The sequence below is a fragment of the Rhipicephalus microplus genome, chromosome 2 (assembly GCF_043290135.1).
Source record: "Rhipicephalus microplus isolate Deutch F79 chromosome 2, USDA_Rmic, whole genome shotgun sequence".
Classification (NCBI taxonomy): Eukaryota; Metazoa; Arthropoda; class Arachnida; order Ixodida; family Ixodidae; genus Rhipicephalus; species Rhipicephalus microplus.
The window spans coordinates 17,709,537-17,725,982 of record NC_134701.1 but is presented as its reverse complement, the minus strand read 5'-3'; the positions used below and the strand labels follow the sequence as shown (position 1 = coordinate 17,725,982).

The 16,446-nt window shown below is 43.2% G+C and overlaps 1 protein-coding gene across 4 annotated transcripts in view; it reads right to left on the bottom strand.

The window, feature by feature from the left end:
- The window catches only part of LOC119169192 (FMRFamide receptor-like), a 1,338,388-nt gene that overhangs the window by 1,132,311 nt on the left and 189,631 nt on the right, over window positions 1–16,446 (bottom strand). For 3 of the 4 annotated variants that reach the window (XM_075886260.1, XM_075886259.1, XM_075886263.1), the window contains one exon: window positions 9,725–9,774. The exons of the other annotated variant lie outside the window; for it this stretch is intronic. Coding sequence is in view for 1 of the 3 variants with exons in the window: in XM_075886263.1 (XP_075742378.1) it covers window positions 9,740–9,774 (35 nt within the window). In the remaining 2 variants the exon portion in view is untranslated. The remainder of the gene's footprint in view (window positions 1–9,724; window positions 9,775–16,446) is intronic. 4 annotated transcript variants of the gene reach the window in all.

Genomic DNA, 16,446 nt, shown 5'->3' with positions numbered 1-16,446 from the left:
CTGCCTGTGCGCCAGAGAAATAAAGCCGCTTGATATGACGAGAGAGCGTCTACGTCTCTGACAGTTGTCGTGCTTTCTTAATCTCAGCTGTACTCCAGCGCAACAGCGAAACGCTTTTAATATTAAAATGCACAAATTTCAACTTCCACAATTCACCTGCGCCGAAGTGAGTCCCTCGCAACATAATTCGCACCGCTCCCAGCGATGGCAGGAGTATACCATCCGAGTGTATATATAACCATGGGTTCTTCTGGGTTCAAGGATACGTAATTCCAACAAGTACGAATAACTGGAAAGTACAGCTTTGGCATCAGTTAATCTAAATGAACCACTTTCCTTTCCTGTGCATGGTGTCCACACGAGAAACGATGAGCATTGATATGGTACGCTTTAAGCAAATGCGCTGACGCAGCCATTGAAAGCCGCCGGATGCACTGGCCCAAATTTTCTTACCTATACAAGAGAACACTGCAGGCTTTTCGTTAGGTACTCCTAACATGGGTAATGACGGTGTGATCAACCATGATTACATCCTTCTTTCGTGCGTTGCATCTTTTTTGTTTTCTTTTCTGCTGATGGTTTGTGCAAGGATTTTCAAACTAGCTTCAGCTGGCAGACTGCAGTTACGAAATATCAACTCTCAAGGGCTGGCACCTCGACGAAAGTAAACGTGGGAGGAAAGGGGTTATTTGTATAAAATGTCAGCTAACGTTATATATGTCTCCTTTCCTAACAATTATTACCAAAGCCCGGGTAGATGAGGACCATTATGAGGTTTATGAGTGGCCTTACTACTATTAATGAATGAAACGTGGGGGCCCATCTTTTGTGACTGCAATCCCGTGATTTGTCTGGCAGTGAGGGTGGCGATTTGGGCTTGTTGGTATGGTTGCATGATGATGGATGGTAGCGCAGACAACGAACACGGACAAGAGAGTCTGGCAGGCTCACAGGGCACAAGAAACTTAAAAATACCATTATTTCCGCCTGCCACTTCTCTTAACCCTTTCGGCCTTGGCGGTGTCAAGTGACAACACCACACAACAATCCCCCTATTAACTCGGAAACGTAACCAATACTACTCATTCTTGGGGGCATAGTTCTGCAATGATCCCCACTGCAATCGACACCAATATTGCGGTAGGTTTGTTGAGGTAGCAGCCACAAAAAAGAAGAAGCGCGACCGAGGTCCAATGGCTCTAGTCCCGAACAATGACGGCATCATTCGGATGAAAAACCCGAAAATCATTCAGGCGGAATTATGGTCAGTGATGGCCCAATTCCAGACCATAACGGAGGTCCGCCAGTTCGGCAGAGGAGGCGTACTGTGCTTTTCGCCAGACCAGTTCTGTGTCCTAGATCTACTGAAGTGCTCGATGTTTTCATCCCAGCCAGTGAGCGCGCTCATACCTTCACATTTAGCATGTACCCGAGGCCTAGTGCGTGGCGTCGATGTGAACATGCCACCCTCCGAAGTACTAGAGCTGTTTTCGCCAGCAGGTGCTATTTCAGTCTATCGGTGTGGACGGGTGGTTGATAAGAACAAAATACCAACTAAGTCTGTAATTGTGACCTTTGCGGGATCAGTCCGACCATCAGAAATTAAGGCTTGGCCTTTAATTTACAGAGTAGAGCCGATCTCTCCTCGTCCGCTCCAATGCAGGAAGTGTTGGCGTTATGGTCACCCAATGAAAGGTTGTAGGTCAGTGGTCAGGTGTAAGGTATGCAGGGAAGGTCAGAATTATAGCGACTGTCAGAGTAATAAAAAAAGTGTTGCCTATGTAACGCAGCTCATGTGGCCGATAGCTCTAGTTGTTCGGCAAAGCTACGTGAACTGCAAACTTTAGAGATAGTAGAACGAAGACGGTGTTCATGGAAGGAAGCAGCACTTGACATACAAGCACGAACACAAGGCTACGCCGGTGTTACAGCTCGTAATATGCCAACAATGGAAGCTCTCTCTGTCCCTATTGCGGAAGCGATTGAGAAGGCAGTGGAGAAGGCAATGGAGCGCATCGCTGGGAATCTTTGTGAGTCCTTGGCCCAGATTCTATCAAACCAGATGGCTCAAATGTTGGGTACAGCGGAAAACAACCCCAGTGCACCACCTAACACTAGTGACTCCTCGGAGTTTGCAAAGGTATATGACTCTGATACGCCACAGCAGGCTACGGAAGCCCTTCACAATTGTGACTTCCCTGAAATTTCAAAGGAGTATGGTTCCGATACGCCACAACAACCTACGGTAGCTGCAGATTCAGTAGAAGAAGGTACCGTAGCTCAATGTGAGCTTACCAGGAAAGTGGAGGGCTCAGATGAAATGGAGATGGATCCCCGATCTCTAAAGCGCTCGAAATCCCCTTTATACAAAAAAAAGGCATCGCACATGTCAATTCAAAAACCAAGAAAAAGCCAGAAGAACACCCTGTCTGACGCTGATTTTCTCAAAGAAAATATTCTAAACAAGGCCATCGCTGAGGCTATTTTAGAGCAACAATAGGGTCACTTAAAATCCTTCATTGGAATTGCCAATCGATTCACTCTGCAGCAACTAATTTAATATATTGGGCATCGAAATTTTCTCCAGATAATATTGCACTACAAGAAACTTGGCTTTCAATGCATCAGTCTTTTCAATTAGGTAGATTCAGATCTTTTCGTCTAGACCCTCCATTGAAAGGTGGAAGTTTGGCATTTTTTATTAATAATAGAATAAGTCTCAAGGCTAAAATTGCGTATAAGCTCATGTCACCTGTCAGTGAAATTCTTGCCTTAAATATAACCTTACCAGGATGCATGCCTTTTTTGGTGGTGAATGCATACTTTCCTAAAGGTGTAATCGATACTCGATATTTAGACGCTGCAGTAACTTCTAGTTATCAAAATAAAATTCTAATCAGCGATTTCAATTCTCATCTACGTGCTGGGGTTTCCGAACTGATCAATGCGGAAAGAGATTGTGGGAGTGGACAGCGGATAATAACTTGAGTTGCCTGAATTCAAGAACACCCACTTACATTAGTTATAGGTCTCGTTCAGCCTTAGATTTAGGTTTTGTGAGTTCATCAATCACTAGTTTGTCGTACAGTGCGTGTGATTGTGCAACTAACAGCGATCCTTTGCCTATATTATTCGAGATTGCTTGCCAAGTTATAATGTCAGGCTCTCAGACTCGAGCGTTTATTAATTACACCAAATTTAGCAAAGATTTAGAATCTGCTTTGACAACTCATTCTGAAGAGCAACAAGATACAAAAGCCAGAATACTAAGCGCACTGATCAAAAGAACGTAAAAAAAGACAGAATTCGTTGTGGAATCCGCAAAAAGCACAACCCATAGTCCGCGGTGGAACTCGGACTGTGCCCGGGACTTCCGACGAAGAAAGGCAGCTTGGAAAAAACTTATGTATAACTAGTGCCCCCAAAACTGGTCTGATGACAAGTATCACGCTGCAAGTTTTAAACACGCAGTCTCTTTAGCTAAGGAACAATAAGATAGAAAACATTATGATCACCTTTCAAAATCTTGTAAAAAAAAGGCGCTGTTCAGGTTCATGAAATCACGTAAAATGATGCCATCTCCAAATAATATAGGGTTTGAGATTATGTCCTTGGAAGAAACAAAGAAATCGTTAGAAATCATGGCGAAAGGCCTGTGTAGATTTACATCAACTAAGCCTTACGACTTACAAAAACCAGCGTTAACGGTTGAAGTTCCCGCCGCGGTGGTCTAGTGGCTAAGGTACTCGGCTGCTGACCCGCAGGTCGCACGTTCAAATCCCGGCTGCGGCGGCTGCATTTCCGATGGAGGCGGAAATGTTGTAGGCCTGTGTGCTCAGATTTGGGTGCAAGTTAAAGAACCCCAGGTGGTCGAAATTTCCGGAGCCCTCCACTACGGCGTCTCTCATAATCATATAGTGGTTTTGGGACGTGAAACCGCACATATCAAATCAACGATTGAAGTTACTGAAGTTACAGAGGAAGAGTTAGCACAAGTGATACAAGGTTTGCCCTCGTCAGCTCCTGGTCCGGATGGAATCGCAGCTGCTATGATGAAAATATTATTCAAATTATCTCCATGTGACCTACTAAACACTGTAAATTATTCTTTAATATATGCCTGGATTCCGTACGAGTGAAAATCAGCCAAAATAGTGTTGATACAGAAAAGAGAAGAATTCGGATATGTCATAGAAAACATTCGAACCATTTCTCTTACATCTAATATGATGAAGCTCATTGAAAGAGTGCTCCATAAAAGAATTATAGTATGGATGGAGGAAAATTCGAGATTAAATCCAAATCAAATTGACTTGAGAACAGATTGTTCATGCTGGTGTGCACTCGCAGATTTAGAAAGCCGCATTTAGCTTGCTCACAAAAAAAAAGACAACATGCGACACTAGTGACATTGTATATAGCTAAGGATAGTGTAGAATATTCAGTTTTATTAGACATATTAGAGAGCTACAATGTCTCGAAATTTATATTGGCGTGGGTGAGGACATTTTTGAGAAGAAGAGAGTTCTATTGTGTCAAGGATAGGTGGGCATCGTCAAAGTGCAAACAAACACGTGGTGTCCCCCAAGGCGCTGTATTATCGCCAGTTCTATTTAACATCATAATGAGCACTACACCGCAGTGCCAGGACGTGAATATGTTTGTATTTGCTGATGATATTGCATTTTTCATGGCACATAGTGACATATATTCTTTATATCAAAATCTACAGAGATATGTCAATATGCTGGAGAGATGGCTAGGTGCAGTCTGCATGACCCTAAATGTAAAAAAAGTGCAGTATTGATATTCCTGTTATCCAATTCCATCTCAATTTCAGTATGGTATAAACAAGAGCCCATTCCGCAGGTGGAATCTCTTAAATATTTGGAAGTAATTTATAATGCCAACCTAAACTGGACTACCCACATAGAAAGCTTGGCATCTAAAGCACAACGCGCCCTAGGAATTCTTCGTAGACTGAGCATCCGTCGATATGGTCTACGCAGAAGCACAATGGTGATATAAAAATGTATATGCGACAAATGCTAGAATTTGGGTGCGTATTGTTCTCAGGTGGCCCTGCTTACAAAATAAAGCCTCCGGTTATGCTTGAACGAGAAGCTTTGAGATTGTGTCTAGGACTTCCTAGGTTTGTAACAAACAATGTTTTGTATCAGGAAGCACGATTACCTACATTGCCTTGCCGTTTTCGTATTCTAACGATTGAGACGTTTCTGAAGTTTTATAGGTATGCGCCAAGACGATCTGAATATGCTTTTATAAGTGACCCAGACACCTTCTTTCTTGCCCATTGGCCGCGGTTTCGAACACCTCAAATTGCTTTTGTCCAGAAACAACTAGATAGGATAAATGTAAAAATCCGAGGTGTGATTGCGGCGCAGGTTACAAATCAAATTCTTAAGATAGAATTCGATGAGATTTTTTCTTCTAAGCCAAATTACAATCCTACAGGGTCTTAAATAGCCGACTGCAGGATTATCTTGCACGCGCAGAAACGAATAATATTATAGCCACAGATGCTTCAGTGATGAATGAAAAGACAGGTGTAGGTATATACTCCCATTCGCTTGACTGGTTTTTTTCATAAAGAATACCGGATTTCAGTTTTTGAAGCTGAACTGTTGGCAATAGTTCTAGCGCTGCAAAAGCTACCTTTGAATGCCGATAACGCGATGAAAATCATGGATTCCCTGTCAGTATGTACGTCTATTACGGCGTCAACGAAGTCGACGACCTTAAAGACGCTCCTTATGCTAGTCCCTCCTCAGCTGCAGCTCCTGAAATTAGTATGGGTACCTGGTCATTGCGGCTTAGAGGCAAATGAAATCGCCGACTATCTAGCACGTGCAGCATTGGAAGGACCAGTACTATTAGTCCTTCCCGAAGTGGCCACTATAACTGCGACAAGACACAGAAAACTTGCGCTTTGTGCAGACGCTATGGAAGCAATAATGTCAACACCAGAATTTACTCACTTAAGATTTCGATGGAAAATTTATTGGTGTACTACAAGACAGTTGGAAACCATAATAACCAGATTTTGATGCCGTGTCCCCCCGTTAAATTTCTATTCACATAGGGCTGGTCTGGCGATATCACCACTATGCAACTTTTGTTCAGAATCGGAAACAATAGAGCACTATTTTTATCATGTCGCCGATCCAAATTGATCAGAAAAACACTCTTAGTCCTCCCATTCGCTAGCCGGAGGCTGAATTTCACTATAGAAAATATACTTTCTTTCGTTGCTTACGATCTGGGCTTCAGCCACGAGAACGTTTTCTATGCAGTTTGCAAGTACCTTAATGAAAGTAAATAAATTAAGCTTTTAATTGCGTGGTTATTATTTGTGCAAAAAATTTCCAACATACACAAGAGCATTGTTTATTCATGCTGACTCCTATTCAAGGTAATGAATAATTGTCTTATCTGAACGAGTGACAAACAACTATTGCACTCCTTTCGTTCTGCCTAGGGTGTCTTTTCTTTTTTCTTTCTTTATTCCGGTGGGTGATTTAGATATTGCAAAAAAATTTGACTGAATTAAGTCATCGATTCTCGGCCGATTCCCTTGAGTGGGTACGAGCAATGGCTGTAGAATCATCATCATCACCATCGTCTTCCGTGAAGCCGAGGCGCGTAAGTTGACGCGGTGTTATGACTATAATCCTTATTGAAGTCTTTCGGCCTTTGTGAACTGAGCGAAACTATTTCGATGAATTCCAAGGAAGGGTGTGCCGTCAAGACGTGCTGGTTTCCTGTCAGCAAAACGTGAAAAAGGGGTCCAGGACCGGTCTGCGCAAGGAAAGCGCACGAGCCAGGAAAGACAATTGTGAGCTCGACTCTATGCATGCTTTCCAGGCAAACAAGGAAGCAGCTGGGCACTTTTTGAGGTCACCGAGGATCTGGAAAGATTCGAACCAGCGTGGTATTTGCAGTTTGAGCTGAAAGCTAAAACCAAACTGGCTGTGGCTACACCTTGCAAGGAGAGGCGGAGCCCGGATATTCGCAGCTAAGCCGCAGTTTCTAGCAAACAACGAGGTATGGAATGTGGGGTTTAAGGAAAGGATAATGCACTATCTGCTGCAGCCCTTGCGCGAGCCCGCCTCGACGAAGAGAAATTAGTTGACTACTCCTCCTTCCCCCTTTTCTCCACAGAATCGGCTGAATGGAGGGGCATATTTTGACGATATGCTGGCACACCACTACATTGTCCTACCCAAACACAGTCAGGCAAGTTTGACACGTGTACTGGGAGTCGGTATTTGGAACCTCAACCAACTGCCAGAAGAGTCTTCGAAACCAAGGTCATCTAAGATCACTGGACGTGCGCGAAATCTTGGTGACGTGTGCAAAACATCGGTGCAGCGCGTTTGTGACCATATTTGGGCATCGTTGAGACTTCAAATGCCATCTTCAAATGCATTGTGTGGTGTTTTTCCCCTCCTTCGTGGGTGGAGCACCTAGACCATGGAGCGCCCTATTGGCGAAAGCCGCGGACAAGGCGCCCAGGGTTGGCAAGGCGGCGCTACATAAGCCGAAGACGTGTAGTGTAATTTAAGTTCTACTGTTCAAGAGTTCTCATGTACAGTTCTTGATTTCTCGTTCTTTTTTCGAATTCTCAGTTACTAACTATGTAAATAAATTGTTGTCGTTTTTACGAGCGCCTGATCTCACTTGTTCGACAATGGGTTCTAGGACGGGGGCCCGCTACCAAACTGAGACCCGCGGGACCCGGAGTCGCAACAGCGGGTAAGCGCCATTTTCGGGACGACGTACCGAAGCTGTTTCAGTGAGAATGATTCTGCAAAGTAAGACGTTGGCTCCCATTTTATGTACACCATGGATTGGCAGAAGAAACGAAGCCATTTCTTCATTTTCGAATCACTGGGTCCTAATCACCTAATTTATTGTCACGCTAATTAATCCAAAAATGCATGTACCAGTGGCTCGATTTTTCGTTTGTGGTTTTCTAAGGTCCTTACTACGAGAAAAACGCGCACGAAAAGTGTATCCCACCAAAAAAAAAAATCCAGGGCTGAAAAGGTTAAGAATGTAGAAGCTGGGACTGTGAACCGCTGCTCGGACAATGTTTCGTGATGAAACAAGTATGTATCAAGTCTGGCAGAATGAGGCCCTCACTTTGAATGAAGTCAACAAGTGTAAATTCAAGGGCTTGTTTTCTCTCTTACACAGAATAAAAATTACTAAATGGGAAGAATTCCAGGTAAAGTACAGTGTACATTAATAAAACTACATGTATTCTAAATGCAAAGATAGAAATGTGCACGAAAAGATGAACCAAACAGTACCACGTGCAGTTACGTTGTTCTTGCTTTAGTTTTTTTCGCCTCCGCGTGGGCTGTAACGTTTCTATAAGGTACACTACTAATTAGCCCACCAAACTGTCTTCGTACAATTCAGTGATACTGCGCAGCAGGCTTTAGACGCCTGTTGTTATTTAGGGTACGTGTAAAGCAATACTTGATTTTTGGCTGGAGAGCAGTCACGACTGCTACAGCTCCTCCGAAAAGCAAAACGTGATTTTGCGGTTAAGGCAGTGGAAGTTTCATTCTCCACAAGAATGCCTTATGCTCGTTAGCTCTCTTCGTCCTGAGTCAATCAATGTCTTCATCAAGTGCGAAGCCAGTTCTTTTAGTTGGGGCTCGCTCGGGCTTCAAAATATCGTCGCCCAAGTTAAAATTTTTATTTTATTTCAATTAACCTTCAATAGCCTTCAAATTGGGCGTCGCGTCGTTTATTGCTAGCTCCAGCGCGCTCCTAAAATTGATTAAATTGTTTCAGTAACGTAAGAATTCAACGTTGGCCCTTGGAATGACGAGTACACCTTGTTGAAGGTATGCCTCAAAATTCATAACAAAAGAAGCTGCTTTGTCACGGCTTTTCTGGAGGTCACTTGGGCTAGGGCTGCTTCCTCTGAGACACGGCTACGGTACCGCGTAACGAACTGAAGAGAAGTGGCCATAACTTGACCACGTTTCTTCTCTGCAGGCGTGTATTCTAGCAAGGATTTGACTAAGAGTGTAGCGTGGGAGATACCAAGATATGTTACTAAAAAATGCTTCATACTATCTAGTAGTACCGTAGGCTGGTGTCGCCATGGTCGAGAGATCTGTAACATCAATTTTCGCAGCTTGACGCGCTGCAGCTTCGTGATGAAGAGTTTGATCATCTGAGCACTATAAAGCTGTAGTGAGTGAGATACGTCGACGTTATGGGAAACGTGGCTCCTTGAATAAGATTCATTGGGTAACAGTGCTAAATCCCAGACATAGATTAGAAGTGGATGCGTTGGCGTATTTACACTCATATGTATTTTTGGAGTTCCAATTGGTCTTCTTGAAACCATCAACGGCAAATAGAAGAAAAGAAAAGAGGGAAGACGTGCTGAAGCGAAGAGGTCCGTTTCTTGTGCCTCCACTTGCCTTGTCCTGTTTGAAATTTTGTATACGATGTTCGTTCCTTCTAAAAATATCTTCAACAGTTCACCTACGTTTCAAATTGTAGATCTCAATCCTCCCATTTATCACCTTCGTTAGAAACAAGCCTGAGATCACATAAAACGAACAGTTTTACATGTTCGCTAATGTACGATTCGACCCATTTTGATTGAAAATGAATCTTAATGCCTTGGCAGCAACGCATAGTTGCAGATGGCTTGGTGCAGCTCATGTCTCACCTTTCTTCCATGCCATCAGTGCAGGTCGCTGCTCAGGAATCTATGGGTACCTGTGACACAAACACAACATATGAGGATTCGGAATAGTGACAAGCGTGAAATTTGAGATGTTCAGTCGCACGGCATGTCTCCATCATACAAGACTATTAAAAAAGGTTTTTTTGTGGCCCTCAATGCTCGCGGATTTCGTGACCTTGAAGATTGTCTATGCGTGGGAAAAGCACCAAACTTTGCACATAATATGCATGTAAGCCTACTTTATTCTTGATCACGCTCATGCATCTATTCATATCTTTTGTGTGGCATCTTGCAAGGAGTAAATTTCATTTAATTGACCGCATTATTGACAATTCGATGGCATCACTACGTCATATACCAAAGGCTCATTAAATGTGCCCAAAATCATCAACATTCAGGCAAATGCGATATATGTTCGATACCTTCCGAATTCCTTTTTTTGAAGCAGCCAGACATCAAGGACAGTTAAGATAATAAAAAGTAATTTAACTTCTTATTTAGTGGTGTTAAACGGTTACTCTATTGGGATAACTGAAGTAATTCATCTTGTTGGGCTAGTTAAATAATAAAATAGAAGACAAGTTTACACTGCGCAAAGAAAACACGTAAGACACATTTGTTTGTCCGTGCTCCACGGAAGAGTCGAAGTTTTTCTGCGCATGTCGTATTCTTAACGGATAATTCCTGAGATGTTTCTGACACGAATTAGTTTTACTGCATTTCATTCAATAAACTTTGGTGATAAAATATATCTACACCAGTCTCTTAGTGCGCATTTTAAATTAAAATGAAATGTTAGTGCGTCAAAAATTAAAAAGAAGTGTTAGTGAGTTTTTTAGGGCATCAGTTTGAGGACAACACATCTTACTACTTACCAGAAAACACATTGTCAAGCGATGGTGTGAGTTCATCGGAAACATCACAAAATTTGAAGGCCCCGCTTCGGCTCAGGGGTTTAGTCCACCAAAATTCGCAAGCCACGAGCTAGCAACGCTAAGAACAAGAACCGCCTTTAATTCACGACTCAAAGAATCACGATCGGCCTTCCGGACCAGCACAACACGTCACTAGCGCACACAGAAGGACCAAAAAACCCCGCACAAACCAACGCCGCGAGCTGGCGGTCAGTGGAATTCAAAAGGGAGAAGGTTTGGGCGTGTTGGTTATTCATAGTTTCTCATAAAACAGAGCGCACAAAACACGGGACAGAAAGAGATCAGGAGAAGCGCTCTTTCTTTTTTCTTTCCTAGAGTTGGTCCTAGAGTTGCGGGAATACTTTGTAAAGTAGGCTTTCGTATGGTCTCCGTGGTGATTGCTTGCTTTAGCGAATCGCGGGTTCCGTGAGCGCAAACGTACTCTCATGTGCCTGCTGAAACGTCATTATCGCTATGTTTAGTTACTTCACAAGAACACCGGCTCCTTTTATTTGAAAGCTACTGGAAGTAGCTGTATCCAGTTTACAACGTACTTCCATTCATGTACCTGCTGAAACGTCATTATCGCCATGTTTAGTTACTTCACAAGAACACAGACTCCTTTTATTTGAAAGCTACTGGAAACAGCTGTATCCAGTTTACAACGTACTTTCATTCATGTGCCTGCTAAAACGTCATTATCGCTTTGTTTAGTTACATCACAAGAACACAGGCTCCTTCAAATCGAAAGCTACTGAAAGTAGCTGTATGCAGTTTATAAAGTAGTGTAACAAGTCACATGAAATCACGAAAACTGCTCATTACTACAAATTATCATCGGTACAATTACCTGTATGCTTACTATAAAGCAACAAGTGATGCTGGTACGTATGCGAAAAGAGCCCTTGAAAGGTCCGGCCGTCGTTTGCCATGAAATCGAACAATTTATCTCTCCCCTCCCTCTCGCCTCTGTTTTTGATGGGCAAGTCTTCCCCAATGGCTTCCCTCACACTTGCGGTTGGCACGACAACTACCATGCTAACTGCCCACCTCTCCTCTGAGACAGAAAAATCTGATTAGGTGTCCGAATTTACATTCTCCAAAGAACACTCAAAAAGAATTTTATGTAACAAAATGTAAAGCACAATTCATAAATAACAAGAATAACTCAAGAAGAAGCTAACTAATCAAAAAAGTGGGCAAAGAGAAAATGTGGGTGGAGACGCCACCTTGAGGTTCCCTCTCCAAGCATTGTCACGTCAAAGACTTTGAAGGTGTGTACTGAGACATGCGTAGCTTCTATTCATTAAAAATGAGCACACATTTTCTGTGGGTGCACCATAGACCTAGCATACAAAATTTAAGAAGATTTAATTGAGCGAACGTCGGGAAAAGGCGACAAATACAATTTGAAAATTTTTGCGTCACCCATGGAGATATTGGCACGAAACTTAAAAATGAAGTTTCAACCTTCACTTTATCCGCTAATAAAGAACTTGAGGTAGTGAAACTTGTGACAGTCGAGTTGTGCAGTTTATCAATATGAACAAAGGCAATGCTTCTCATTACGGACCCCTTATGTCACCGATCGGTAAAAAGATACTGGTACAGGCGTCGTGAAGGTGTCAAAAATTAATAGTGCAAGTGCAGGCTACAAAAGTGTATGACGATTCGACTAGAAGAGTAACAGATTTACCACAATTTTGCGAAAAAGAAGGAAGACAAGCGTATGCGGCAACTTTTATGCCGCTGTAAAATGTAGCTGGCTTGTACCAGCTACATTTTACAGAGAAAGCTGTTATGAAATCACAACAGGGGTCACGTGCGCAGCAGTTGTTCGCCGGCGCCGGTGTCCGTAACCACTATTGGATCAAATACGAGAAAAAAAGTATGCAAATAAAAAACCCAAACAACACGATGGCATTCCGACCCGGGTCTCCTGTGTGCCAGCCCAGTACTCTACCACAGAGTCATGCCGGTGCTTTTTTTAATGAAAGAAATAAACACCTGTAATTGTGAACTATGCACAACATATTTCGTCACATTGGAATAGCTTTAACGTACACAACACGCCAATGGTACAAGCAATAGGGAGTATTTCAAAAGTCAGGCAAACACATCCAAGCGTCCAGAAAGAGAGGCTAATGTAGAACGGAGGCGAAAGTTTCCATAACACTGCGCATTTGAGCAGCTTCTTCTCCAAGGACAGACTTCTTCGACCATGGTGGCGTCTCTGTCAATCATACGGCTTTTCTATAGCGAATAAAGTCCCAACAAAATAAATAGATCATACGCCGTGGTATTGGTAGGGTCAAGTTCGCAAAAGACGATCCTAATAGCACAAGCTGTGATCGGAACCTCCTTTTCGATGTCTTTAGGGGCGAAGCTTCTTATGCCATGGGTCGCGCGTACGCGATGTATGTAGTAGTAGTAGTATTGGTCCTCGTCGTAGTAGGACGTAGCCATCTCTACGGCCGGACCAGAGGAGCGGTACGTGCGCACTCTTTGGAATTGAGAAGGAAGCCCGCGCGCGTTGATCATCAATAAAAGAGAGTTGTTTCTGCTGAAATAATGTACAAAGACGAGTATTGGTTACCTAATTTCTATTAAAATTTTCCTTGAAATTGATGCTTACTAATAAAAAAACTAGTAACAGAAGGACGCACTTTGAGCACTATATGTGACCTGAAAAGGTTGTTCTGTTAAAATCGATGGGCGTAACGTCCTTGGTTTTAGCAAGGTTTAGCTAGAATTGAGCTGCATTGCCTTGAATTAGCGGCGGAGAAAGGTAAGAACTAGACACGAAGCGCAGGGCGTAAGGGAGTGCGCGCGTATATATACCGCTCTTCTAGAACGCCCGTGCCACTTCTCGTTTAGTCCTTGGAATCTCCACTGAATGACGGTACTTCTATATGATGAATATATGATGAAAAGATGCGAGAAGGCGGTACTTGGAGTGTTTAATAGATGAACAGACGGATCAACAGACGCACGGAAAAACGCACTGACGGACGTAGGGATGGACGGACAGATGGATGCACGAACGGACGGACGAAAGCATGGACAGACTGATAGACGCTTCGCCCCATTCAGCATCATGCACTCCGTGGATATGCTGTAATTTTTTTAAATGTTCCCAAAATAAATTTTATCATGACATTTAATGAAACAGTGCTTTATTACCTCAAGTTGATTGCGGAGACTACAATTTACTGTCGAGGGCATTTATATAGATTTTTCGTTAAGCCGTGTCTCCACTGGTAGATTGGAGGTGTGCAGTTGAAAGAATAACGTTTTTGCTGCGGGATATATCCACATTATGTGTACATAAAATAATACATCATAACCAGACCAATGCGAATATAGCAGTGAATAAATACGTTCAAGAAATGGTTATTGAAAAGTGCAGCGTTTAGCGCTGTTCTGTCAATATTATACAAATACTCTAATTGACCTTTAAAATGACAGTATCACGCAGATGCTTGAAAACTCTGTTGCAAACACGCTTTAGGCCATAGTGATGTCTGGAAACGAATCGCGTGATTTTGAGTAATAAAGCATTTTGGAACAGCAAAAGAACAACCAGGTGCCACACGATGCGAATGAAGTAGTGAATGGGTCGTCAAATGCTCCTACTCATTACAAAACCTTCAGGCATAATTCTGCATGATCGTCAGCCACAGCATTAAAAATTGTTCAAGATTCCTTGCAAATGTGTAGCGGATAGTACGCTCCTCCGAAGAATGACGAAAGATGGCATAGCGAATGCCTGCCTATTACACGAAACTTGTGATTATCTATGGCGTAGTGGGAACACTTCAATGTTGCTTGTAGCAGTCACCTAAAGAGCGTTTAGAAAATACTCTGAAAGAGCACTCTTCTAGCTTTCACTGTGACTGTGCTGCTGGTGTTTTTTTTTCCGATAGCTCTAACTAGGGATGTTTTCCAGCACAGGTCACAGTACACCTCGCTACATTTCACAGTCACGTCATTATTTGTCGCATTTGAGTAGCAAATCTACACATGATGTGGCAATGAACCTAAACAAAGGCTGACTGCCACGAGCACGACAACCAAAGAACCCCAAACAGGAACGGAAATGCAGAAGAATCAAGCCCACAGACAAAATTGCAGGAAGAAGCACGTGAATTAGTAAGCGAAATATAAAAAATTTCGATGCAACCAGGTTGTGGCTCGAACCAGCATATGTCTTGCAAAAGAGGCGTCCTCGCCAAAAACAGCGGTAAAAAATGTCGACTCAGCTGCCAAGACGTTCCAGCCAATTGACGGCGGTGGAATGCAGCAGACCATTTCTTCTTCACAGGAAGCTTGTCATGTACAGCTCGTAGTGCACCAAAAAACAACAACCAAACATAGCTGGTCCTTCTGTCACGAGAATTCGTATACCATGAAAGTAAAACATGTCTTAACAGAGGTGGTTGATCGATTGTCTTGCCACAAGGGTGACCTCAATGCTCTAGATGAACTCACTGTTAGAGTAGTTAAAGAATTTCTAAGAATCAATATTTCATTTCGCGCCCACTGACAGAACAACATAGACCGGATGGCCGCCAACTCTGCCTATGCGCTTATTCGTATTTAAGTATGGTATAACTTTAACGCGATAGCGCTATAGAGAGCTCGTGTCGCAGGAATTCCACCGTCGGCGTCGGTACCGTTGGTTGTGAGTGAAAGATCGAGCAAGAAGCAAATAAAATAAAGAATAAAATTTTCGGTCCTATTGAGGATCGAGCCGTTCGCGTGATAAGCAGGTGAACTACTATAAAGCCACGATGTTATTAGCTGCTTCGGGAAAAAAACGCCAAAAAAATGTTATGCAGTGGAAGGAGTCTCCTTAACACATTTTGATCGACAGGTGTCACAACGAAAACGAGCTCATTCGGCGATTTGTAGGCGAACTTGGGAGGCCAACAAACTACGTCAATAAAGGCCGAGATAGTGCAGCCATCGCCGCTAAAAACACACAGGAACTTTCGAACAGCTCTATAAATGAACTATGTCCATATAGCGGAAAACATATCATGCCTTACCAGAGGCGTCGATCAACCAAACAGCAAACGCTAGATAATGTGCTGCCATCTGGGAGGCATTGTGAGCCGGTTTATGGCCTCTGAAATGGCGAGCGCGCGGCGTATAATTTGGAGGCCATGCTGTGTGTGTGTGTGTGTGTTTGTGTGTGTGTTTGCCATCTGTGAGACTTCTGAAAAACGTGTCTCCACTACAGCAAAGCGACGTTCTAGCAGAGGGAAGTGGCTACACTGCACAGTCACAGCATTGCTATAGATAAGTCGCGCGTGCGCACGCGTTTGTGTATGTGTGTGTGTGTTTGTGCGTGTGTGTGTGTGTGTGTGTGTGTGTGTTTGCAATCCGCGAGACTTGTGAAAAATGTGTCTCGACTACACCAGCGTCACGTTCTAGCAGAGGAAAGTGGCTACACTGCACAGTCACAGCATTGCTATAGATAAGTCGCGCTTGCACACGCGTTTGTGTGTGTGCGTGTGCGTACTTGTGTGCGTGTTTGTGGGTGTGTGCGTGTTTGCCATCTGCGAGAATTGTGAAAAGTGTGTCTCGACTAAAGCAGAGTGACGTTCTAGCACAGGGAAGTGGCTACCCTTCACAGTCACAGCATTTCTATAGATACGTCGCGCTTGCGTGTGCTCGTGTGTGTGTGTGTTTGTGTGTGTGTGTGTGTGTGTTTGTAGCATTATAGTTTTTTATATTTTATGGCGATAATAATTTCAGACGATACAACTATTTTCGACGACACCA